The following is a 14,279-nucleotide window of genomic DNA, read 5'->3' as shown; positions in this document are numbered from 1 at the left end:
GTATATTGATTTACAAGGTTTTTTTTCCACCAAAATTCTTGTTTCATGTTCATTTACACGTAGTATATCCTTTACCTTCCAAAAAATTGAATTCAACAAAATTTAGACCCAAAACCACATTTTACAATTTGCTCCAGAGAATGTTTTTTTTAATTGCCAGCTGATAATGCCATCATCTTGGGATGTAGCATTTTCTTGGCATCCAAATCATCAAAAAGCAATTAGATCTTTGAACTGAATGATAGCTTCTGTTATCTAACTCTTAACACAGCATGAAAATAGAATCACTAAAACAGGCTAATTGACTATGTGTGCAAGTTAAGTCAAGTTTCTGGTTTTGTTTTAAAAGAGTACAACACCAAAGAAGCAAAATGTCAATTATATGTTCTATCTAAATACATGGCTTCAAAATTTAAGCAACAAATTATCAATTAGTGACACTTTAATTTCTATTAAAGAATCATCAAGATAAACAGAACAAGTGCTGAATACTTAAGGTTATTTATAAAATTAAAAGAATAATGTGAAAGATTATGTCCAAAAAAAGGCTAAAAAACATTCAGTATTTTTTGACAAATTTCAACTAGAAAGATCTATGTTTAGTACTGTAAATTCAATAATCAATGCAATGTCTTTATTATTATTGTGAAAAATGCAACAGGGTTATAATGACAATAATTTAAACTCACATTTTGAATTTTTTTATATGAATTTAACATGATTTTTCTCAATATTGCAAAAATCTAAATTGCATTTTTGTCTAAAATGACAAAAATCGCAATAATAAATGCAATCAATAATTTCTGAATCTACAGTATAAATGATTTACATATTAAAATAATTTAAGACTGTATAACATTGTTGCTGTGACTAATACAGTAAATTTATCTATTTGTCCCAGGTAGTGGACACATTGTTTTTGGTTTTAAAGACAGTTGTACAGATTTTTACAGACATGTATATAAATTCAAATGTTCTTGTTTTATGTTCAAAGTTACAATTGTAACTTTAAACTATTCCATGATTTCAGTATTTTCCTTTTAAGGGGTTTTGGAAGTGTTGCTTTTAAGGAGCATATATATATTGGAGTAGTGTTTATGTTATCTGAAAATAGCCACACATTCAATATTGAATTTCAACTGATTTCCACATTTGCAGTCTATAAAGACATTCATATCTTATGATTATACACATAATTTGATAATAATATTAAATATTTTTTTAATCCTTCAAAAGTTCAATGTGATTAATAATGAAAGGTTACTCTGCTTTAAGTTACAAAATGAAAATAACAACACTATTTTTTACTTTAATTATATATTAAAAAAGTTATATTTCTAAAATATATTGTCAGTTTCTTTTTACCTATAAATAATTCTTACAAATGATGAAATTTGCCAAAACTCTGATTTAAACAGCTTTGAAAATATCGAAGTCAAAATAAATACAGAACTAAATGTGTATTATTAAATAAACAAATGATTTCTAAGAAAATATTAGACTGGCACATTAAATTTACATGTGTTATGATTTTAACTACATATTTATAATGTTGAAAGTCAGACAAAAAGATATAACAGTAACTGAAATTTTGAGAATCAATTGCCCATGAACATAATGATACTTATCCAACTGACATGTATACCTTCAAACCAATGTTGAGTTGAAATATCAAACTTCTCACAAAATAGTACTGTTATATACCAAACCATGAAAAAAAACTTACAGTTTGTAGAAAATAAAAAAGATAAAAAAAAAAATCTAATAGTGATTTATAAATAAATTGCTATTCTTATATTTCAGTATAATTCATTTTTAAACACATTTCTGAAAAAATCATGTATAACTTCAAAGTAAAGCTAAATGATCTATCCACACTTAAAAAGTGTGTAATGGCATTATTTAGCATGTGTGAAATAAATGTTATATTTAAAGTTAGGCCAAGTAGATTAAATTTCCTGTTTTATGACTTTTAATTAATTAATGAGGAAGGGAGGGAGGTTAATTAATTTTTGTATGTATATCTATTATAGCATCAACTGGTAATTTTTAACACCATAAATAACTGTTTATATATAGGATCAACAAGTATTTTTAAAAACTACATATTCTTGAAGATACTTAAGAAGTAATCATACAATAAAAATAAGGATATAAACCATCATTGGCCTAAAGAAAAAGATGAAAAGAGTTAAGACCAAGAGTAGCACACATAACAATTAGCAAAGATTGTGCAACACATGCCTACCCTATCTCAAAGGCTGTGTTGCATAAGAGTTGCGTCAGATAGTCATCGACCTTATGCAAGTGCATGTTTACATGTACATATATAAGTCTTGGTTAATTTTGGAACATTGATATAAAAATAGAAGTTGAAGGGTAAATATATAGAAACTCAATTTTTAAACAGTTACATACTTTTCATATAGATTTAATCAAGCCAAAATTGGTAAACAGATGTATATTCATCTTTTTGCATAAGATTGATTTCTATCAAACACAGCTCACATGTTTAGTGACTTTTTTTCTATATCCAATATAAATAACATGGTAAATATTATTTTCCTGAAACCACCTGTAGTCATGTATTGTTTTGACTTAAGTTTTGTCATGTATTGTTTTGACTTAAGTTTTGTCATTTATTGTTTTGACTTAAGTTTTGTCATGTATTGTTTTGACTTAAGTTTTGTCATAAGTATTGTTTTGACTTAAGTTTTGTCATTTATTGTTTTGACTTAAGTTTTGTCATAAGTATTGTTTTGACTTAAGTTTTGTCATGTATTGTTTTGACTTAAGTTTTGTCATTTATTGTTTTGACTGACTTAAGTTTTGTCATGTATTGTTTTGACTTAAGTTTTGTCATGTATTGTTTTGACTTAAGTTTTGTCATTTATTGTTTTGACTGACTTAAGTTTTGTCATGTATTGTTTTGACTTAAGTTTTGTCATGTATTGTTTTGACTTAAGTTTTGTCATTTATTGTTTTGACTTAAGTTTTGTCATTTATTGTTGAAACTTTTAGTTTCACCTAAGGATGCAGTTAATGATTAATAAAATTAATACCCAAAACAAAAATTCTTATCTGAGATACAAAAAAAATTCTAGTTTATAATTTTGAATTTCTTGATGTGATGCAAACTAGGCTTTTTGTAGAAATCACTTCATTCAATTAGGATTCAAAATCCAAGTTCTACAAGTCCTCCAGAGTTATCATCCTTTGATCTGTTTGAAAGAGATAACAATTAAACCCATTTTTTCTCTCTCTTTTGTCCTTATAAAAAAAAAAACAGATATTTTGTTTGCTGACCAGACGCTACCAAAATACTCACTTTTCATGGTATTAAATAGGTTTACAGACAAAAGTAAATCAGTATAAAATACTTCATGGATCCTTAATCCATAAATATTTATAATGTACAAAAAATCTTTAAATATCAATAGCTCATAGACCAAATAAAGGCTGTTCCAGAAAATACTTTGGTCTCCCAAGGAAAACAACCTTTTCAACCAGACAACCCATAGAAATTTATTGAATTTTGAAGCAACCATCTACAGAATTTGCATTTTGTACAGACCAACAATCCTTAATATGAAAAATAAATGAAGAATGTGTCCATGGGACAAAGATGATGTCTCCCTTGCATATTATATAAAGTTAAAAAGGGACATAACTGAAGAAAGATAGAAGTGTCAGATACGGATTAATACGAAATGGCACCACCTGCATAATTTACTTCTCCAAGATACTACACCATTTGTATAATAAATGTCACTCAACCACCATTGGGACAAAGTATTTTCTAAATCAGTCTCAAAATATAAAATTTGTTAAAAACTTTGTAATAAAACTTACCAGCTGAAAGGTGGCCATAAGATCCACTAGCACTTGAGCTGCGTGAATTATTCTGGTGCATATAGGGTGTGAGATGTAGTGATCCTTCAGAGCTCCTGGTCAGGCTCTGGATGTCAAGGTAATCAGAGATAGGAGAATGAGAAAGTGCTCGTTTTCTACTACTTTTACCAATGATACTGGGTCTAGGACTTGTCAGTCGAGAACCTAAAACAAATTTCACATTAGAATAACTTTTTTGCACTTGTTTATTATTTTAAGACCTACAATACAGTGGCATAGAATAAACCATCCAAAGATAAAAGGCAGGATTTGGAAATTGCTAAGGCATGCGGACCCAGAACTTATCTAGATCATATTTAGGCTATCATATATTTAAGCAACTCAGTTTGTCGAATTTACTTAACAATCAAACTAAACCGTTTTACATTTAATCCAATCCTGCATAAGTTCAATTGATGCAAATGTTGTGATGTGATCTGGCCCAAATACTTTCAATCAAAGATGTTTAACCACACAACATTCTGTATGTACTTTGCTGCTGTGTATCATATTTGATTTGATTTATTGTTTTGTATGTAAATCAGATTGTTAGTTTTCTTGTTTTAATAGTTTACATTCATCCTTTTGGGATTTACATCATTTGGTATCTGATAGAGAGTTGTATCATTAGCAATCATACCACATCTTCTATTTCTAAAATGTCTATACTATCATTAAAATATTCACTTGAAAGGTACTAACTTTCAACGGAACCGGGTAAAGTAATGCTGCCACTTCCTGGAGTAGGAGGGATATCTCCAAATAGACTCCGCCCACTTTGTGATGCATGACTAGGTGGGTAATCTCCATATAAGGAGCTAGGAACACTGGGATAACCTGTAAACAGAATGTGACAAATCAATATAAATTAATATAGTCAAAGAGCTTGATTTGGTCATATTGTATTAACTTTCAACTTTTTGAATTTAACTTGGAGTTTGGTATTTTTGTTAAAAAAAGTTGATACAGAATTGACTGCTGGTATCAATTGAATGAATAATTTGAAGATGTTACATTTGATACAATAATCGTTTACTGTCATGTTACACTGAACTTAAATCTAAGAAAAACTGAACTATATATTTTCAACAATCATGACTTAAATTAGATTTTAATCTACAGAATGCCATATTAAGTATCAACAATATTTTTTTTCTTAATAATGCATGAAAAGCATAATTAATAATAAGGAACTATTTAAAAAAAAAGGTATCACTGATATCTGCAATGTTAAATCAGAATAAGATGTCTCAATGAAGGAAAATTTATTACATACAAAAATTTGAAAAACGTTTTTTTCCTTGGATATTAGTGTTCTTGGAATATGTATGAAATAAATGGTTCATAGTGGTCAAAAATAATATCTGTATGTACAGCAACCTTTAAATCAAGTAGTCTACTGGTAACCATATTGAATGAACGATCAAATAACAAACATTGTTCTGATGGCTCAAATCAGATTATACAGTGTTTTAAGATTTCCTGGTGACATCTAATTAAACAGTGAAGTAATTACAACCTTAAGGTCTTTTTTTTAAATTTTTCTGTCAATTTAATTTATGTTACAAGCTTTGTTTCCTTATTTCTTTTGCCTTTTATTGATGTATGTATATGTTATAGTTTAAATTAGATATTTCTTGTATTCTCACCTTGATGTCCTATTGTTTGAGATAGTCTGCTGTATTCTAAAAAAAACAAATAAAATGTGTCAATTTAATCTAAGTTTTATCAAACATTAATTCAAGTTTTTTTTCATAAATATACTATTTCTTCCTCTTTTCAAAAAATTCAAGAACAGTAAAATATATTTTGTTTTATTTTTAGCTTGTAATCTTTATCAACCATTAGAAATATCTTTGTTTTTTAATCTGGAAAAAATCTGGAATAGAATTTGCTAGAGGTATAATCTATAGAATTTGGTCAAGGTTGCCAATAATACAAACAAAATAATAGCAATCAATTCATTGCATAGTCATGTGGATAAACATTTATATTTTTTCTGTAGTGTCCACTTAAAACTTGTAAACTATTTTTTCCCAAATTTAGCAATATTATTTATTGCAATTAAAAGCAATGAAAAACAAGATTATTTTTTTACTTTAAATTGATATTTCTAGAAAATCAGTTAATAGAGTTTTGCTTTGTTTTGTTCTAAATTCTATGTTATTAAAGTGAAAATTTCCTTTATAATGAAATGAACATATGACAGGGTCACCAGATTTTGTATTTTGCTGTTCAAATCAATTTAGTTTGAATGACAAATGTGTCCGTTCCAACTTGACCTCAGTTTTGTGGTAATAAGCATTGTTTATAAGTTACCTATTAGTTGGTTGAGGCAAATTAATGTTAGAGAATGGAAATCTATTTATGGATGTAAATACATATGAACAGATGTACAAGGGTTACACTTAATGCCTCCTCTGGTGACAGCAGGGGTATACAAAAACAGGGGAGGCTAACAGACAGATAGATTGACTAAGGAACAAACAAATAGACAAGGCATTGTAGTACACCATTCATTCTGTGAGTACCTTTATAACTGAATACATTACAGAAAGGAGTAGGTTCAGTAAGACCCCTTTTTGGCCCCAAAATATAGCAGTTTTACAAAATTGTTAAAATGTAAACCTTTAGTTATTTATTGAACAGTAGAATGCTTCTGCTACATAAATATGGGCTGTTTTTGACCATACAATGCACATATATCCGGTACTAGCACCATTAAGTCATGCTAAATTACTGAAATCCTCATAATTCTAGCATTTTAGTTAAATTTTAGACGGTTTTCGTGTAGAACGAAAGTGGCCGCATTCGTGTTCATCCCTAATATTGAAATGTAAGTTGTATTTTATGATAATACATAACATCTATAAAGGTTGAGGATGAACACGGATGCGGCCACTTTCATTTTTACCAAAAACCATCTGAAAAGTGACATTTTTCGGCATATCAGGTAGATTTTTCATATTTGAGCTTGAATCGGATCGTTTTTAATGACTAAATCTGTTAAAATCTTTCACATAAACTAATTAATTCAAATAAAATAGACACTTAAGTGTTTAAAAAGTGGTCAAAATCTTTCGTCAGATGAACCTGAAATTTGAGGCTAAAATCGGTCCTTACCGGACCTACTCCTTTCCCAATAGAAAATAGATATTTTTATTTTTAAAGTACATCTTTGTACATGTACATGAAATTCAACATATTACAATTTTAAACATATGGTCATGGTCAATAAACATGTATATCAATACCTACCAGCCTTTCAAGGCTTATGATGCACTGTCGTTTATGTACGAAATATTACATAATAACAGTATGATAAATTACTAAACACATGCAAGGTGAGTACTGTGACATGTAGAAAGGTTCTCTTCTTTGGTTGAAGTGTGGTGTTAGGTTGCTATCTCACCGACAATTACCTCATATCTCATTTTACTAAAATTGAATATTACAGCAGAAATACTATACCTTGATCTAATAATGCTTGTCTGTATCTGTTATAATCTGCAAGAACAAAGCATATTTTCATTACAATGTAAGCAGATTCTTTTCAATTTTGAAATATGTTGCCTCCCATTGATTAACTATTTGTTGGTATAAAGGTTTTGTCCCTATTAGAACTAATCTTGGCCATACAGATCTTTTCAAGTCATGTTGTAAAACTTTTATATTTGAAGTTTCAGTGTAAGTTTCAACCTCTTTTTATTACTAAGTCTTGAAGAAGGTTTGACAAAGCCTGGATGCAGGGCCAGAGTAAAAGTGAGTACTTAAATTCACTGGGGGAACAAAACAAGATGAAAGACAGCTATATAGTAGTATGGTGATCTATAGTTGCTAACCTTCCACATCATATGGTCTGTGGGATGTCTCACTGGCAATCATACCACATCTTTATATTTTTATAGTCACATAGCTGTTACTTTCATATGTCTGTTACTGCTTTTTTTATCATTGTTACAAGGTTATCCACTTAAAATCCTGTATTTTCTAAACATCACAATATCATTTATATTCTTGTAAGCTAGAGGTATAAGGGGACGGTTGAGATCTCACGAAACATGTTCAACCCGCCACTTTTTTGGGCCTGTCCCAAGTTAGAAGTCTCTGACCTTCATTAGTCTTGTATGTTTTTTAGTTTTAGTTCATTCATATGTTTTAGAGTCAAGTATGACTTCCATTTTGCACTGAACTAGTAAACATTTTCATTTGGGACCCGCTGTGGCATGCCTTCAGGTGCAGCATTTTCTTGCTGCATTTGAAAACCCATTGGTGGTCTTTGGCTGTTTTCTGCTCTTTAGTCAGGTTGTTGTCTCTTTGATGTATTCCCCATTTCCAATTTTATCTATAACTTTTTTTAGTGAGAATAACAAACATTACATATTCTCAATATATATCTCTCAATTTCATAATTGTACAGATCATTTACCCGGTAAACTAGCAGGACTGTATCTTCTCTGACCCAAATGACCTGGCTGATAGTAACTGCGCTGTAACTGTTCTAGATGGATTCGAGCTGCAAGGTTTGTCACAGGCTCTCCAGGGGATAACTGACTTCTCATACTAAATAAGGAAACATCAGAATGTGAGGGGCTGGTCGCTAGACTGAAATCAGAAAATATCTAATATTGTACATATTTCAATGGAAATCAATCATTATTATACCCCACGCAACGGGTTGTGGAGGGTATAATGTTTTTGACCCGTCCGTCCGTCCGTCAGTCCTGTTTCTTGTCATCGCAACTCCTCTCAAACCACAAGACAGAATTTCACGAAACCTTTTCAGATAATAAGGACATACTATGTAGTTGTGCATATCGACGGGAAATTGCGATTCAATTTTTTTTCTAGGAGTTACGCCCCTTTGAACTTATTTACTTTAATGTACTACTGCAACAGTTTGTCATCGCAACTCCTCTCAAACCACACAACAGAATTTCACGAAACCTTTTCAGATAATAAGGACATACTATGTAGTTGTGCATATCGACGGGAAATTGCGATTCAATTTTTTTTCTAGGAGTTACGCCCCTTTGAACTTATTTACTTTAATGTACTACTGCAACAGTTTGTCATCGCAACTCCTCTCAAACCACACAACAGAATTTCACGAAACCTTTTCAGATAATAAGGACATACTATGTAGTTGTGCATATCGACGGGAAATTGCGATTCAATTTTTTTTCTAGGAGTTACGCCCCTTTGAACTTATTTACTTTAATGTTCTACTGCAACAGTTTGTCATCACAACTCCTCTCAAACCACACAACAGAATTTCACGAAATCTTTTTATATGAAAAGGACATATTATGTAGTTGTGCATATCGACAGGAAATTACGATTCAATTTTATTTCTAGGAGTTACGCCCTTTGAACTTATTTGCTTCAATGTACTACTGCAACAGTTTGTCATCGCAACTCCTCTGAAACTACATAACAGAATTTCATGAAACCTTTTCAGATAATAAGGACATACTATGTAGATGTGCATATCGACAGGAAATCATGATTCAATTTTATTTCTAGGAGTTACACCTCTTTGAACTTATTTGCTTTAAGGTACTACTTCAACAGTTTGTCATCTCAACTCCTCTGAAACCACACAACAGAATTTCATGAAACTTTGTAGATAATAAGGACATACTACGTAGATGTGCATATCAACAGGAAATTATGATTCAATTTTTTTTCTAGGAGTTATGCCCCTTTGAACTTATTTGCTTCAATGTACTTCTGCAACAGTTTGTCATCTCAACTCCTCTGAAAACACACAACAGAATTTCATGAAATTTTGTAGATAATAAGGACATACTATGTAGATGTGTATATTGACAGGAAATTATTATTCAGTATTTTTTCTTATACAATTTTTTTTTCTTATACTTATTTAATTTCTCCAATGACAATGTGGGGACGTGGGGTATGTGAGCGTGCTCACTACGGTTCTTTAATTTATTTACTGTTTACAATACTTTTTTTTTTCAAAATACTAATGATTTTCTACACTAGGAATGGATTACTGTCTTTCTGTTTTGAATTTTCCTCGGAGTTCAGTATTTTTGTGATTTTTTTTTTCATTGTCATTGACTATAGTTGCATTTGGCAAAACATTATGGAGTTTTTGGGTCCTTTAAATTGGTCTTGTTATCTTTTGATTCCAGCGTCACTGGCAAGTCTTTTGTAAACGAAACATTTAGTGTCTGGCGTTCAGAATTGTATTCCTGTTATCTATGCTGAGTTAAATTATAAGTTATATCAGACTTATGTTGCTGCTGTTATTTTTTAGCTTTAGGTATTATTTTATGTGCGCTATTTATTGATTCAGCAATGAAAACAGGAATCTCAAATATACCTGTAAACAATATTTCTTAATTGTTTGTTTTGATGTGTTAATTTTAAGACACATAAGTAGATGAAATCTTTATAGAATAAATTAAAACAACAAACAGTGATCAACTTAATATCTTTGTACATGTCATATCCATCAAGACACCAATTGTCTGTATGTGTCATCGGAGAATAATAACAGTAGGTAAAATTTAATGTAATCTTGTGTTTTTCTTCTGGCTAAAACATATGCTGTGTGGTATTGTCTCAAACACCCATGCTGAATAATCGTTTACTATTTTAAAGTACATGCATCCATTAATTATGGGAAACACAAGCTCATATAGAGAATATTTACGAATATCAAAGTCTTTCTGTTTATTTCATTGAATAATATTGTATTAGCCTTGAATATTAATAAAAAGTAGCTTTAATAAGTTGAAAACAGGAATCCACACCTTAAGGGGAGTAATATGTCTCCAATGAGGCTATATTTTCACTAAATCAAATTCACTGTTGTTTTTTTTTATATGAACCAGTTTCAAAATAGAAATATTAGGACACATGACACTTACAAATGTATAGAATGATGGTAATGTTGAAAGCCAGTAGAAGGTACACTAGGACACATGACACTTACAAATGTATAGGGTTTAGGATGATGGTGATAGTGGAAGGAACATAAGTACACATGACACTTGCCCATGTATAGGATAATGATAATGTGATGGTGAGGCTAGAAGGAATGATGGAACAAATGACACTTGCCCATGAATAGGATGATGGTGATAGTGGAAGGAACCCTAGGACACATGAAAGTTGCCCATGTATAGGATGATGGTATGGTGATTGTGAGACCTGTAGAGGGAACACTAAGACACATGACACATGCCCATGTATAGGATGATGGTATGGTGATTGTGAGACCTGTAGAGGGAACACTAAGGGGCATGACACATGCCCATGTATAGGATGATGGAATGGTGATTGTGAGACCTGTAAATGGAACACTAAGAGGCATGACACATGCCCATGTATAGGATGATGGTATGGTGATTGTGAGGCTATTAGAAGGAATTCTAAGACACATGACACATGCCCATGTATAGGATGATATGGTGATGGTGAGGTCATTAGAAGGAATTCTAAGACACATGACACATACCCATGTATAGGATGATGGAATGGTGATTGTGAGACCATTAGAAGGAAATCTAAGACACATGTATAGGATGATGATATGGTGATGGTGAGGTCATTAGAAGGAATGCTAGGCCACATGGACACTTGCCCATGTATAGGATGATGGTGATGGTTGGGCCAGTGGAAGGAAAGCTAGAACACATGCCACTTACCCATGTATAGGATGATGATAAGGTGATGGTTGAGGCCAGTTGTATCGCCCTTCCAGAGTTCCAGAGTTCAATGGTATAGGAGCATTGACAGGGTAAGGTAATTGGTATGGTAGGTTAAAACCTGTAATATAATTATACATGAAGACATTGTTTTAATTCAAAATAGTGATATGAAAATCATTAGGTATGGTAAATAATTTTATTCAATACTAGATCCAGTCTACTCAAAATTATTGTCATGTGTTTAAAAATGAGTTCATTAGGTTCCGGATTCCAGAGAGGCGCTGGAAATATATATTTTATTCAATTCAAATTGTTTAATTGATTTTACTGATCAAAAGGACTTACTATCATCATTTTAATACCATATGAAAAACTGATCTTTTGGTTTTCTTTAATTCTTTTTGTCACTAAAATAAGTATCTGCACAGTACTATCAAAAAGTTGTGACCACTTCTTCCCATTTTAGACATACATTTTTCAGATTTTTTGGCAAAAGTATTTTCATGGGATATTTTTGTTCTGTCTCATATGAGGAGCAATTCAAACAATACACTTCAGTGCTATATTTAATTTGTTAGCCACCGCTAGAATATCAGGAAATTACTTGCTAACTTTTTGTTCATTGTTGAAAGTGGTCCTGTGATCTTTAATTGTTAACTTCTATGTCATAAGGTCTATGGTAAAGATTGGTATCATTGGTAATCATATCACATAGTCTTATTTTTGTTTAGAGATTGCAAGGTAGTGTACCAGCTGGTCTAGTTAGAAGATAGAGACCAGGATCTGACTTACAGGATACTTTTAATGGTAACCCTTACAAATCAAATAATATTTAAGAAAGTCTAAGTTAGTCCTGGGAAACTGTTTGTGGCGGAGACTTTCTTAATTACCATACTGTTAATTGTTTCACATTCTTTCATTTCTAGGATTTTTATAGCTGACTATAAGAGTATGGGTTTTGTTCATTGTACAGTGACCTAAAGTTGTTTTACTCAATGTACCACATTTCCTTATTGTATATAAAGTATCAATTGTTTAACAAATATGCAAGCTTAGAAAGACAACATTTATCTTTTTTCACCAAACACTTAAAAATAATTTTCCCCAAACAGCGATAGTTTAACGTGTATCATTTTTTGTTGTTCTTTTCTATTTTCATGTATAGAAGTGTGTTAAGTTCTGGTTTCTTAGCATGTTCCTTTTTCTGGTGCTTAGCCATACTTGCAGACTGGGAAATCTTTGTTACTGTAACGAGGAGATCGAACGGGCACTTCAATACAACAACAAAGCATATGACTACTTGGTGAGTCTTATATATAGTTAATGTTGAATTTACAAGTTGATTACCTGAATAAGGGGATTCAAACAATCCATTTCTTGGATCAATTAGAGGAGGAAAGCCGAAATATGATGGAGGGAGCCTAGGATCCCTTAGGTCTCGTGGATCACGTGGATCTACATTTGGCGGGTGCGGTGTCGGACCAACACCTCGATCAACTGTCTCAATCTCAGTTTCACGACCTTTTGTGGTGGTGGTAGGTTCCTCGTCAACCCTAGTCAGGTGACAGCTTGGCGGGCGGCTAGCCAACAATGTTCTCCTAGACTTCTGTAGTGTTTCTGCTGTAAAATAAAGAGTCTATTAATATCTTTGATGACATGCAGTATATTGTCAATAATTCTCTCAAAATGAGCAAAGATCAGTGTTAGCCAGGAATTGAATATTTGGGACAAAATATCCTGGAGACGTTTGTTTTGAATGCATTCACTATGATTTCAGAGGGGATTTCAATGTTTAGATGTTTTATGGTACTGAATTTTTTGGTGTTTATTCTCTTACAAGAGCAGTTTGCAAATATGTATTTCGATGACAATTTAAATTTATACTGTTAATTCAGAAAAAATTGGCTATTATTATTACTGCAATTTTTCAATAATTTATTACTATTCAATACTGATTATTACAAATTTTGGGGAATTATTCAGCAGAATATGGGATATGTACTGGTATTATGATATCATAAAAATGTACACAAATATTCTCACAGGCTAAATAACTGTTTTTTTATAAAAACATAGATGATGTATCACCTTGATCTTGAGAATCTAATCTTTGCAAACTCTCAAAATATAAAGTTCATCTCAAATTAATTCATGTAAAATGTATTATTTTTTTTTTTCAATTCTGCTTCACAGCATTTTTTGTTAGGAATAATGAGTATCCTCCCCTTAAAGGACATATAGTATATACATGTAGTATTGATATATAAGGAACTGACCTCTGTATCGATAGGCCAATTATATATAGTACTAGATTTAAGAAGATGAAGTATAAGTTCCAATGAGACAACTCGAGATCTCCATCCAAGTCACAAAAATTTATAAAAGTAAACATTTATAATAGGTCAAATAATTTACATACTAAGGGTTAAAATATTCTAAAGATTTAAATTTTTTTAAAAATCCATCTTTTCAATGATTTAATAAAGTGTTAATTATCCTTTTCTTTCTTTAACAATCTGCTTAAAGTTTTCAAAATTATGACATGCCATGCCACTGACATCATTCAACAGCCATAATCAAAATGTAAATACTTCAAATTCAGAAATCATTGCCATTTTTTTAAGAAAGAAAAAAATGTGCAAATAAATATTGTGATTTCAGGAAAATCTTCCAACAGATACCAGATGTATGTGAATTACTATT

General features: G+C 31.1%; 1 protein-coding gene across 1 annotated transcript in view; it reads right to left on the bottom strand.

Annotated features, from left to right (window-relative positions):
- LOC139512586 (zinc finger protein GLI4-like) overlaps positions 1–14,279 on the bottom strand; it is a 95,468-nt gene that overhangs the window by 32,068 nt on the left and 49,121 nt on the right. The window contains exons 4-10 of the mRNA XM_071300309.1: positions 12,924–13,196; positions 11,574–11,694; positions 8,321–8,496; positions 7,363–7,398; positions 5,541–5,576; positions 4,594–4,728; positions 3,853–4,056 (exon numbers count right to left, since the gene is read on the bottom strand). Coding sequence (XP_071156410.1) covers positions 3,853–4,056; positions 4,594–4,728; positions 5,541–5,576; positions 7,363–7,398; positions 8,321–8,496; positions 11,574–11,694; positions 12,924–13,196 — 981 coding nt within the window. The remainder of the gene's footprint in view (positions 1–3,852; positions 4,057–4,593; positions 4,729–5,540; positions 5,577–7,362; positions 7,399–8,320; positions 8,497–11,573; positions 11,695–12,923; positions 13,197–14,279) is intronic.

Source organism: Mytilus edulis, chromosome 2, assembly GCF_963676685.1.
Source record: "Mytilus edulis chromosome 2, xbMytEdul2.2, whole genome shotgun sequence".
Lineage (NCBI taxonomy): Eukaryota > Metazoa > Mollusca > Bivalvia > Mytilida > Mytilidae > Mytilus > Mytilus edulis.
This window is presented reverse-complemented; position numbering and strand designations above follow the sequence as displayed.